At 28.6% G+C, this 13,500-nt stretch overlaps 2 protein-coding genes across 2 annotated transcripts in view; both read left to right on the forward strand.

Annotated features, from left to right (window-relative positions):
- The first annotated feature begins 11,252 nt into the window (after positions 1 to 11,252).
- The window catches only part of LOC111618074, a 6,131-nt gene continuing 3,883 nt past the window's right edge, over positions 11,253 to 13,500 (forward strand). The window contains exon 1 of the mRNA XM_023359544.1: positions 11,253 to 11,278. Within this exon, the coding sequence (XP_023215312.1) occupies positions 11,253 to 11,278 (26 nt within the window). The remainder of the gene's footprint in view (positions 11,279 to 13,500) is intronic.
- Positions 12,973 to 13,500, forward strand: part of LOC111618675 (gamma-aminobutyric acid receptor alpha-like) — a 42,865-nt gene continuing 42,337 nt past the window's right edge. Inside the window, exon 1 of the mRNA XM_023360269.1 lies at positions 12,973 to 13,408. The gene's annotated coding sequence lies outside the window, so the exon portion shown is untranslated. The remainder of the gene's footprint in view (positions 13,409 to 13,500) is intronic.

Here is a 13,500-nt window from a genome sequence, read left to right on the forward strand (position 1 = left end):
TCTATAATAGAAAAAAGATTTTTTTTTCGTATAAATATTTTTAATAATTACTTTTAACTGGAAATTAAATGAATCTATTTAAAAAAATTTATATTTTTTTGTAGAAACTAAAAAAAAAATCATTAAAAATTTCTCTAACTAAAAAAAAAATAAATTTTAATTCTTTCTTTATTGATTAGTGAAGTGGAGTGTATGATTCGATTTATTTAATCGATCCAAAAACTTTAAAGTGCCAAAGGTATTGTTCATGAAAAAAAAATGTTTTTGAAGTTCTTCATCTTGATAAATTCTATTGCCATTCATAAGTTTGTATACTGTCAAAGTATTTATATATTCACTTCAATAAAGCAAGTAAAAAAAATCTTTAAAAATCTATATTTTATTTAATAAATCAACATTTAGATTATGCGTGTGCGCGATTTTTGTTAGAAAAGAAATTTCTTGATATTTTTACACAAATTTCAGCAATTTTTAATGGGCGTTTCGTCCCTTATAGAGTCACCTTATAGGAACACAACTCGTGGGTTTGCACCTCGCCAACGGGCTGGTCACATGAGGTTTTCTTTACGTTAATAACACCTATAGAGGGGCCAGTTTTCCATGGAAGGCCCTTTCAGGTGGCATCCCTACTTCGGTAGCAGAGACGTCTTAATTAACTCATAGGTATGCTGGACAGTTTTCCGGGGTTCCACGCTAATTTATATACAGACCAGAATTTAACAATAATTTTCCGATCACTCGCCGGTTGTGTAGGCAGGGCCCAGTGCATTGCTTTGTCCAGGGGCCTGTAATAATGTTAAGATGGCCCTGATCAGTAGATCGCTCACGTGTCACGTTGTCATATACAAACAAACCAATCGTCTCTAATATTTCAGATCCCGAACCTCGTCACCTCGTCAGGCCCTATTGTGGGCCTCGCTGAATCCACGATGGATATATATATATAAAAAAAGGACCTATTAGTGCCACATGGTGGTAAGAGCCAAAAATAAAATTTTTTTACTATTATAACATTAAATTTTATTATATTTAATTTATTTTCTAATTTTTTTTTTTGCTTTCAAAAATTATATATTATATACATATAAAGTATACATTTGAATGGCATATCGACATTTACAGTTTTATATTGCTTTGTTGCATGTGTGTTGATATAAGTGAACCATTTAAACTAGTAAATTCTATATTAATTTACTTGATACATTANATATTATAAAATTAATTTATAAAATTATTTTCTGGATATTTGTCTTTCAAAAAACCTTCATATTTAACAACAATAGTGATTATTGAATTCTAAAAAATCAATATATAACGTTTAAGCGTTATTTGAAAATAATAAACTTGATCAATATTCGTGTGTTCAAATGATTTGATTAACGTCTACAATCTCTAATGTCAGAATAGATTAAATGCTCCCCATTCGAATAGAATTTTAATGATGCAATAAATTGAAGTAGACATCTTTATCATTCATGATGATTAGTAAATATAAATCTTATAGAATACTCTCTCACTCCTGTTTTTTAATTTTGGAAATTATAAATGAGGTGAGCCATGTTTTTTAAAGGTGTAAACATAATGAATGATGTTTATGAAACTATAAATATACACCTACTAAGCAATATTTTTTAATTGGGCTTCAATTTTTAAATTTCAGATCTATATACATTTCCTACTGTAGTCTGTCTGTCTCTGTCCTTGGATAATCTCAAGAATGAAGTTAGATGAAATTCGAGGAAAGATGAGGAAAGCTTGGGAGTCAAATGCCTCGATTAACTATATACAGTATGAACTTTCCGTCGTGGGCCGGAAGTGACGTGACTTTTTTCAGATTAAAAGAGGATTAAAAATTACAGTAAGGCATTATGAGTAAGTTGCAATAATTTTGTGAGTTTTTGAAGCTGCGAATATGTTGAGTGGCATTTATGAATACTTTTAATTAAGACCTTGTATGACCTACCAATGGCCAAGCGGTTCCGTTCCCTAAACACTGGGAGTTCAGTCGTGGGTTCGCTCCTCGCTAGCCACGTGGAATTTTCCGGGTTTTTTCCACGTCTGTAACTCCTGAATAGAGGCCAGTTACCTTTAAAAAGACCTCCCGGATGGCATTCCCCCTAGGCATATCGATAAAATGTTGCGTTGCCATAACTTGATAAAAACAAAAACCTTGTATACTCTCCTTTGGGAGTTTAATCCCTCCAATTAGGAAAAAATTAAGACTTAAATAAAATTAAAATTAACATATTTTTTGCCCTCTACACGTGTTTTATTTTTATTTTTGATTCTTTTCGCTTTTTGGGCACTAAGATGGCCTTTTTCCATAACCATCGCGGGTTCAGCCATGCCTGTAATGGTAACGATCGGGTGGTGAGGACGAGGGATGACATATTCGGTACAAAGCCCACCAGTGGCCAAGCGGTCTTCGTTTCCTGAACACTGGGAGTTCGATCGTGGGTTCGCGCCTCGCTCGGACAGGCTGTTGATCGTGGGTTCGCGCCTCGCTCAAACAGGCCACATGGAGTTTTCCGGGTTTCCTCCACGTCTGTAACGCCTAAATGGGGGCAAGTTTCCCTTAAAAAGACCTCCCGGAAGGCATCCCCTAGGAAGATCGCACAAGTATTGCGTTGCCATAACTAAATAAACAAACATATTCGGTACAGACTTTGCCCATGAAAAGTTCCTCGTTCGCATTTAATTACGGATTCCCCAGAGCAATAGAGTGACGCTTTAAACACCTACGTCATCTTGCATTCTTCTACACGTGGGTATTCTAAATAATGAAAAAACATTCAAACTCTTGTTGCCAGTGCTAAATGGTGGGGTACCATAAAATAAAATATGGACGAAAAAAACTTGAGTTGGAACAGTACAAGGGGCGTTCTTCGGTTTCTTTTTAAATTTTCTGATTGGGCACTAAAAAGGCATTTTTTTCAGCAAATCCAGCATGGGTTCGGCCAGGCCCATAATAGCGCAGCCGGAAGGTGAGGGACAGAGCCTGATATATCCGGGGATGACCGCACTCAAAAAATTTTTGGGCGTTTTCGACCTTCCCTGATTTTTTTTCTGATCCCTAGAGCGATAGGTGAACATAATTTAATTTGCTGTAAGGATAAGGAGGGTCTGGAAAAATACATATTGGGGCCTATCTCCTATTAATAGAAACCATGAAGGAAATTTTTAATCAGCTGCAGGTATTATACTATCAATAACAACAGCTATTTATAAAACAAGAGAAAACTATAACTCTAATAGTAATTTCTTAAGAATTACAAGAATAATTAGAAATGCGGGATCAAATAACTCATTGAGCATAATGGAAATGGATAAATCTGACTGAAAGGCTGAAAATGTTAGCAACTAATTATGATTATATAAAATAGCAGGCGAGTAAGCACCCGAACTACCAATACTAAAAAAGTACAGTACACAACTTACTTTCACTTTCTTGTAGTTTTTTCGAGATATGAAGGAACTGCAAGAAAGTGGGTTAATTTATAATTAGTAAATGACACGAGCGTTGGGGAAAGTGACAAACATCATTCTTCTCCGATTTCGACAAAATTGGATAAAGCAAGCGATTACTGTCAATACTTGGGAATATCCAGGACGAGGAGGTATGTTGTATGTTATCAGACTATTGCTATGAAAAACAATGTACAAAGTAGAATTCAGTTTGGTTATTCAGGAATTAATGACTACACTTTTATCAATCCATAATCCTATTTTAACTAAATATTAAAACATCTTATCACTGGGGTATTTAAATGTTCGTTACAAACGTTTTTCGGCTCTATTTATAAGCCCTCGGCAGATAAATTTGAAATGTTCGATGTTGTTCCGAATTCAAATACAATTTACTTGAGGAGGACTCATAAATAGAGCCGAAAACGTTTGTAAAGAAAATTTAAATTAAGAAAACTACCCCAGTGGTAAGGTGTTTTTTTATTTAGTTACAATTTTATCGCCATAATTATTGGACTATCGGATGAGATACAAGCTGACGTATTAACATCAAAGAAGAAATCGTGCTGTCTTGAAAAGATTGAAACCAATGAAAGGATTTACAATGGCTCCAACAGGTGTCAAGATTTTCATAACAATTAACAAGATCTTCTTGAGAAATAAGAAAATCTTATTTACTAAGAAGAACAAACGAGAATCCTAATTTCCTTCTTATGATTATAGTTAATGTAAAACAAGAAGCCATGCATCTCGTATTCCCCAAACTCAAGATTGCTGTTTGAACATAATACGAAGTATCAGTATTGACAACAGACAGCAGAAAAACTGAGTATTGTTGTGCCACTGGCAATTGATGGGCTAAAGTGGATGGAAGTAGTGTCTGGATTCAGCTGTGAGGCATAAAAATCATAGCTTTAATGCTTACTTTTCTTTATGTAAATGAAATGGAAACCTAGTTATCTTATAAGCTAATAAAGAATTTGATTTGGAGGTAATGCTAAACTAGGAATTAAAGAATTAATGAAAAATGGCGGAAATATCATTGCCGAATGATCGAAGACACAGTTGTATTCTCAGAATGTCAGAAAGAAAACTTTTATTTCAGTTCGAAATTTGGTATTGTACTGTACATTGCAAAAATGCTATTGTGAAATAACAAAAGTTGCTTATGATGGCAGATAATTGAAAAATGTTACTTACAAAACTGAAAATTGGACTTATAAAACAACTGAAATTTCTAATATTTAAATTAAAATATTGCAGAAACAATGGTGTATATATTGATATACTTACACCATTGATCTATTGATATCTATATCTATTCTATTGGTATTCAAAGTATCCGTACTTATTTATTGTCTATCTTTTTGGCCAGAAGAACAAATGATAGCGTGTACCATAAAACAGTAAGTGTACACCAAAAAAAGCTTGAGTTCGAAAAGTACAGAAGGTATTCTTAGGTTTGTTTTTCATTAAATTTTTTTTCTATTCATCCTTTGGACGTTAAGTGAGCTCTTTTAATCAATCATACCTAATCTGTGGGCGAAGCCACAGTGGTAGCGGCCAGATAGTTACAGAGGGGACCAAAATTTGGGGTCAGACCACTCATAAAAAATTCATGATTGCTTATCCGAATCCGATCTCGGATCCCCAGAGCGGATAAAAAAATATTTCAATTTTATCTTGGTTTATTACAATAAACTATAACTTATATACCCATTTAGCTTCTCTTTAGTCTATTCTATTGTGTTACTCTATATTATAAAAATAAATAAACTACGTAATTGTATATTTTATTAAAACCTCACCCTTTAAAAATCCTATGGATGGGCTTGCTTTGAATGAAATTTTAGAATTGTGCACAATTGAATTGAAGCTGAAGAATACTTTCTAACTCCATAAGTTGAATTATTTTTTGTTAGTTTTGAAGCTATCGATTATTTAAGTGTTTTTTTAGGAGCTGCGAATTGCTTTGAATGGTTTTTTTTAAAGCTAAAAACATTTGGATCGACGTTTTAAAATTATAGATATATTGAATAATTTTTCAAAAAAGTAAATAATATTTGTTATTTTTAGTGTTGAGAACACGAATTTCGTTCCTAAATCTTAACCTGAGAATAATTTAAATGGTTTTTTTTAAATGATAAACATAATAAATGAGATATTTTGAAGCTATAAATAGATAAATTAAGCATTTCCTAGATCCACAAATAAGTTGAATGATTTTTTTATAGCTGAAAATACAACGAGGAATGTTTTCTGTATTTGTGAGCACGAGCATGTTGCCTGATTTTTTTTATATCTTAAACACAAAACTAGTGTTTTGAAGAAGAAAGAAACGTCATAATTGAAATCTACTTGACATTTTAATCATCGAAAACGTATAAAATCAATTAGTTTTTTTTTTAATTCTTCAAAAAATGCTGCAGGAAAATTTTAGATCAAGCAGAAGGAAGTTTCTAAAAAAAACGAAATATATTTTTTATTGAAAAAGTGTTTTTTTTTAGATAAATATCTTGGATAGAAAGCTTTATTTGATAAACTCTGATTGGGTAACAAACCGTTCAGCTATTCCCACTTAATCAATATTATTTGATTTGTAAGAGCAAAGATTAGGATAGGATTTTGTCTTTTCCTAAGATTATTTGTAGGACTAAACGAAATTCACTTAATGAAAGAATTAGTAAAGGATAATTAGGACAGTTGTATTTATTTTCTCGCTATTTATTAATAACGATAAAATAATATCTTATTTTTTGTTTATTAATAAAATGTGCCATCTTTTATTAAAATTAAGTTAATTACTTAATAATTTATGCTGTAAAAATCTATTCAAAGTTTATAAAATTTAGTAAAAATATTATTTATTTCAAAATACATTATATGTGGTGGGAAAATTTACTTAAATAAATTATTGTTCAAGCTTCTGAAGGAGAAAAATTTCAGTGGCATCAATTATTGTAATGACTTTCGAAGAGGAAAACAGTAGCTTCAGCTATTGTAATGATCTTCATGAGAAATTTTAACTATATCGAGTACTATAAATACTCTTTAAGGAAGAAATTCGATGGCATCAACTATTACAATGCTCTTCGAAGAACAGTGGCATCCATTACTGTAATTCTTTGTATACAGAAAATTTTCGTGGTCTCAACTATTGTGGATATTCTTCAAAATGGGAAATTTTAACAGCATAAACTACTGTAAAGCTATTAAAAAAAAGAGATATAATGACATTAATTGTCGCAAAAAGTTAATTTAGTAGTGTCAACTAATGTAAAAACATTGCAAAGAGAGAAATTTTAGTGGTATCAGATATTATAATGCTATTCAAGGAGGAAAATTTTAGTGTTAGCAAATAACACCAAGTAAATCTTCAAGTAAAATCTCTTCAAATAGGAAAATTTCATTGGCATCAACTATTGTAAAATCCATTTCAAGGAGGGAAAATTTACTTTAATAAATTAAATTAAAAGTTTAAATGTAGTTAAATGTAAAAGCTTTCAAGGAGAGAAATTCAGAAATAGCGACTATCACAAAATTAAACATTAGTAATTTATTTTCCAAAATTTTAGTTAAATAAATTATAATATTAAAAGATTATTAATATATTATAATGTTTTAAAATTAAGTTTATAACCTAATTTTAAAGTATTTTAAACAATTATCAAGAAAATAAATAAACTGCAGATGCATTTTTTAATGGTCGTAAACATTTTAAAGAAAGATTGAGTTTAATCACGATTAATTTCTTATCCAAGGAATTTGCGACCCCGATATATGCGTATTGTTTTCTTAGGTTTTCAGTATATTTTAATGAAGTTTTTAGTAAAAATCTGTTACGAAACGTTTAGAAAAAGTCATTATATTCGATAAAATAGCATGATATATTCAATAAAGGTATATTGTATGAAGTACCTTCTTCTTCAGATCAGCTATGGACAATGGAAAGATATACAATTATTTAAACTCAGTTTACTGAAAAAAATTAATAAAATAAGAATATTTTTAATTGAAATTATTTAATTTCTTACATAAATCTACCTCAAATTATTTAAAATTTGAAATATATGTTTAGAATTGTTTGAATCATTATATGAAAAATATTGGAATAATGGAAAAAAATGGTACTTCCTATACTTTTTATATGGATATTCCAATATTAAGTTAAAAGAAATCGAACGTGAAATTTCGAACAAGTAAAGAAGAAATCCTTCAGTTTGAAGTGAATGGGACATCGATTGATGCTTGTTATTTCAAGACATGATTTGTCTTTTCACTTTGTAGGTATCTTTGAAGATATCGCAAAGTAATGTCAATCGAAGAGGAAATATGGCAGAAAATTCAACTTCTTTTCTACAAAAATTTGAAACCTTTTGAAGAGCATCTCTTATCTTTAACAATCTGATGTTAATCACCCTTTAAGATTATCATCTAAAAAAAAATCACTTAAAAATTTCTAGTAAATTTTTTCAGGGATATTTTTGAAAATTAGCTATACCTTTCTTTTAATTTTATTTTTAAAATAAAATATTCTAGAAAGTAATTAGNTATTATCTAAAAAAACTTATCACTTACTCGGAAAAAAATCCATAAACAAACAATGGGAAGCAATAATTACTTTTAGTTATTGCGTTAATTGAACGTTAAATTAGAATGCTTTCTAGTACAATGGTTATTGATAAAATGTATTGTTATATACCCATTTATCTCTATCGATTGGTGTAACATGAACCCCCTAATAAATTGGCTTTGATTAATGCCAACATGATCATTCTTCTATAGCAATATTGATGATGCAATCTTATTTTATATCCTAAGGAAATATTACTAAAGATGCTTCCATCATCTAACTTCCTTTTTAATAATCTTCCAATGCTACCCTAGGGCTAAGAATTTGACTCTTAATCGCTTACTTTTTTTCTACTTATGTTTGCCTTTCCTGCTATTAAACTACACGATAATGAATATTTTAGTTGAAGAAAATTCACCCAATATTATTATTTCTAATGAGTAAACGTAAAGAAATGTAAACTTCATCCAATTTTATTGAGTCTAACAGATGTACTAAAATTCTAAGCAATTTTCACTTTCCCGACTGTTATATAACAGAGGAAAAGTATGGCGACCCTCCCTCCAAGATTTTTAATTTTTGGACTCAAGAAACGTCGAAAAATGCAAAAAAGTTGGGTTTTTTTTTCCTCCTGTATATAGGGGTATTAGCGTGTTTGTGTGACGGACACGACTTTTTTCACTCACTTCGAAGCTTAATAACTCCTGTGTGTTTTGTCGAAAATTTCTGAAATTTTGCACGAAGGTTTGTATATTATGGAAAAATATTTGTAGAAAGTTCCAGTAAAATCGGACTATTAGTTTGGGAAATATGCCCTCCCCTCCTGAACCAACCTGAAAATTTTAAAGGTAGTGGTAACAATTATTAGGACGGAAAGGTCCAGGAATATTTTTAGAATTAAAAGAATAATTTAGAAATAATATATGTTTAATTAAAATGTAGAATAATAAAAAAAATATATATACTAGTTTAAATTTATTTATATATTTTTGGTGTTTTTAGAAGTCGAATATTTAAAATTTGAAACTTCGTCGTTGCAATCCAACTTTATCCTTTCTTGAAGCTCTCCAATCATCTTTCTTTACATAGGGGATGCAAAAATATGTAGGATTTATCTACACTGGACTTGAAAACTCTGTTTTTTTTTAATATGTCAAAAAAACACAACATTAGTGAGTAAAAGAAAATATTTGCTATGCTTTATTTAGAGATGAAATGGCTAAAGATTACGTGTAAATATTTTTTAATCCTTATAAAAAAACATTTTCATATATATTTAAAATTTTTAGATGTTTTAAAATTAATTTTAGACTCTACTAATTCTCAAAAATAATCAAAAAATATGTAGAAAATTATATAAACAAATTTTATTTAAAGTCTAAATGATCGAAGAATACATTTGCTCTTTAAATTCTTCTAAAAATTCTTTATAACCTGTGTAAACCGGTCTCTTACGGTACCGAATATTTTTTCTGTTTAGGCAAGTTTCCATTTTGAACAGTTTTTTAAACAGAAAATCGCTGTGTTCCTAAGAATTTTCACCCGTTTAGACAGGCTTTCGTTTTAAACAGGTTTTTATCCACAGAAAATCGCAGTAGCCCTATAAATTTCCCCTATATAGCAAGTTCCTTTTATTAAGGTCCGCTTTAGACAGGTTTTTACTATATATATTAATTCTCAGATATTTTTAGATTAATTTTACATTTTTCTAAGCTTAAAAACACATAGAAAATTACGTTAACTATATCATAAAATTAGAATGTTTTAGAAGCACATCTTTGTATATAAAATATATAAAAATATATCAAACAAATTTAAAATATAAATTAATTTAGAATTAACATAAAAATAAAAATATTTAAATGCATTTTTTGTTGATTTTTCTGAGATATTATACTATAATAAGAAGTGTTTAAAGCTAGAAAATNAATTATATAAACAAATTTTATTTAAAGTCTAAATGATCGAAGAATACATTTGCTCTTTAAATTCTTCTAAAAATTCTTTATAACCTGTGTAAACCGGTCTCTTACGGTACCGAATATTTTTTCTGTTTAGGCAAGTTTCCATTTTGAACAGTTTTTTAAACAGAAAATCGCTGTGTTCCTAAGAATTTTCACCCGTTTAGACAGGCTTTCGTTTTAAACAGGTTTTTATCCACAGAAAATCGCAGTAGCCCTATAAATTTCCCCTATATAGCAAGTTCCTTTTATTAAGGTCCGCTTTAGACAGGTTTTTACTATATATATTAATTCTCAGATATTTTTAGATTAATTTTACATTTTTCTAAGCTTAAAAACACATAGAAAATTACGTTAACTATATCATAAAATTAGAATGTTTTAGAAGCACATCTTTGTATATAAAATATATAAAAATATATCAAACAAATTTAAAATATAAATTAATTTAGAATTAACATAAAAATAAAAATATTTAAATGCATTTTTTGTTGATTTTTCTGAGATATTATACTATAATAAGAAGTGTTTAAAGCTAGAAAATCCTGATTTATTAAGCAGAAAAATTATACTTCTGGTCATAAAAATTTACAGATAAGAACAGTTTTATTTTTAGAATTTATTATTATTATTATTATTTCCTAAGAGTTAAATAATTTAACTAAAAATATAATTNAGCGTAAAAATACAAAATTTTTTGGATTTTATAATTCAAAAAGTACAAGAAATTTTTTCGATTTTATAATTGAAAAACCAATAAATTTTTTAGGTAAAAATTAAGGTAAAAAATTAGGTAAAAAAATAAACAGAAATTTTTTAGGTAAAAATTTCTGTTTATTTTTTTTAATATTTTAAAACATTGTTTTAAACTTTAAAAAAAATTCTAGTTCATTTTCAATCTTTAAATTATCTAAAAAATCGCTAAAAGCTAAGGTCCAAATGTAATATTTTTGCCATAGGCTCTAGGCTTTTTAAGTAATAAAAAAAGATTTTTTTAGATTTTTTTCTAAAATAATTTTTTAGATATTCTTCTTATTTATAAAATCTTCTATCGTGTTTAAGCTCTTTTCCTTATAACACATCAACAAGACATATAGAAATTTAAAAAAAAAGTAAGAAAGACACGTCCTGTATGTCTGTCGTTCGTTAATTAAAAGAATTGATTACATAATAGTTTAATAACAGAGATTATAGCAAATTAATGAAGAACAGGTTGTTAATAGGTTAATTGACTATATTATTGTATAATGACTATGGTAATGAATGTACGTTTAATGAAGTTAGTTTCAGTAATTTGTTAACGAAAATGGAGTTGAAATTTAATTTCGTTGGCGAAATAATAAATTTATTAAGCAATAATAATAATAATAATAATAATAAATAAATGTTGTTACAGGATGTTATCTATTTTAGAATTAATCTGTAAGCTATTGCTTTCGAAATTCATTACTCGTTCGTTCGTTTGTCTATCCGAAAGACTTTTTCGAAATTATGAAATAGATACATTTTTAAAATGTTTTATTCCATCTGTTTGTTTGTCTTTTGTAAATTTACTATAAAAGTGTTAGATGATGGAATTAGTGACGATATATATGGAAATGGCCTCTATAAAGTCAAAATATACATGTAATTATTTAGGAAGAGTTTAGCCATTCTGTTCAAAAAGTTACACTTGAAAAATCGTCTATATTATTAATTAAGTAGCCATGAGTTTATGTTAGTTTTTTGTAAGGTATCTCTTTCACGTACTGAGAGTGTTGCGTTTGTGTTTAGACCATTTCTAACCATAAAAATGTTTACAATATCGACTACAACTAATTTAAATGTTAAGCCATGTTTTCCTTATCTCTCGGGGCATCTTTCCGTTCACTATAACATTTATTCATTCTTAAAAATGATCGAAAACTGCTAGAAAGTCACAATTTGTTTGTTTCCTCAATTTAATTCGACAACAAATAGTTCTCGCACGAAACAATCTGACTCAGCTTATCTTACTAGTGATTTGCATTATTGATGAATAATTTCAAAACGAATAAGACTGTTCAATAAGTTTTAACTATTTGAATAAGACAAATATACAATTAACTATTGTGTCGAGGAGTATCCACTCATTTGAGAGAATTTGACAGGAAAAGATTTAAGTTGTACCTAGTTTCCTATCCTTATATATCTCACCTTTTATCTGTTAATAGTTTCATTGTACATTTAGTTCCACTTCTGATGTAATCAATCTGGCTTATCCTACTTTTCTTCTCCTCCTTGTTCCCAATATAGCATTATCTTATATAAAAAGCCTTTATGCTATCTATATTCTCTTAGCTTAACATATTTAACATGTTATAAACTAAATAAATACATTTCTGGTTTGTTACTATCGTATTATAGTTGTATGATCCACTTAAATACTACTCGAGGTAACAACTTTTAAGAATAATTTTTTTTTAATGTAGTGAATAAGACAAAACAGTAACAAGAACATACAATGAACAGTATATTAATAACAATAATTAAATAATAATAATGTTGTTATTAAAGCAGATAATGTGCTTGTTACATGGAATAATGATAGTAAATAAGACAAAACAATAAAACGCAAACAATACAATAACAAATAAATAAACAATATAGTAACAACAATAAACAAACTACACAGAAATACAGCATCGATAGCAAATTAATTTGCTATTTATATTGTTTATTATTATTGTGTTGTTTCCTTGTTATGGTTTTTTTATACAAATGACAACAACAATTAAACAAATAACAACAGTAAACAAATAAATAAACTACACAGAAACACTACAACAATAACATTAATTTGCTATTTATATTGTTTGCTTATTTGTTATTGTTGTGTTGTTTCCTTGTTTTGTTTATTTATTTACGTTGTTTATGTATTGTTTTTTATATACAAACGACAACAACAATTAAACAAACAACACACCAACAGACAAATAAGACAATAACAGATAGCACCACAATAGTAAACGATACGATTGTGCACGTTATATTTATAGGTGATTACACTCTTTCATAACTTTCAACGGTGTTAATAACACTTGGACTGTTTTATCTTAAGAATTTCTGGAAATATCCGAATGAAATCATTGCACGAGGAATTGACTTTATTTCTTACAGAGATTTTATTAACTTCAATAATTTGATATTAATAGTTAAGAGTAAGTAACGAGCGAATGAATGAATGGCTGTTGCTTTCAACAGCACCTCCTACCGGATAAATTTTGCAACGGAGCAGTGCTGTGTCAGCCGCGGGACAGGGAACTAACAATTCACTATGGACATTATTGGAAAGGAATTACGCTTCCTCTACCTCTTTAATAATTTTTTAATTAATAAAAAACCTAACTAATGGAATAAATGGATTGATTTTCCAACAGATAGTTAATAAGTAAGTAATTAAAAATGAAAAAAAATATAGTAACTTAAATGTAAATTTATAAATAATTTTTAAATGTTATACAATATATAAATATATAAATA

This window comes from Centruroides sculpturatus, unplaced genomic scaffold (genome assembly GCF_000671375.1).
Source record: "Centruroides sculpturatus isolate CEXI.00-Female unplaced genomic scaffold, Cexi_2.0 scaffold145, whole genome shotgun sequence".
Lineage (NCBI taxonomy): Eukaryota > Metazoa > Arthropoda > Arachnida > Scorpiones > Buthidae > Centruroides > Centruroides sculpturatus.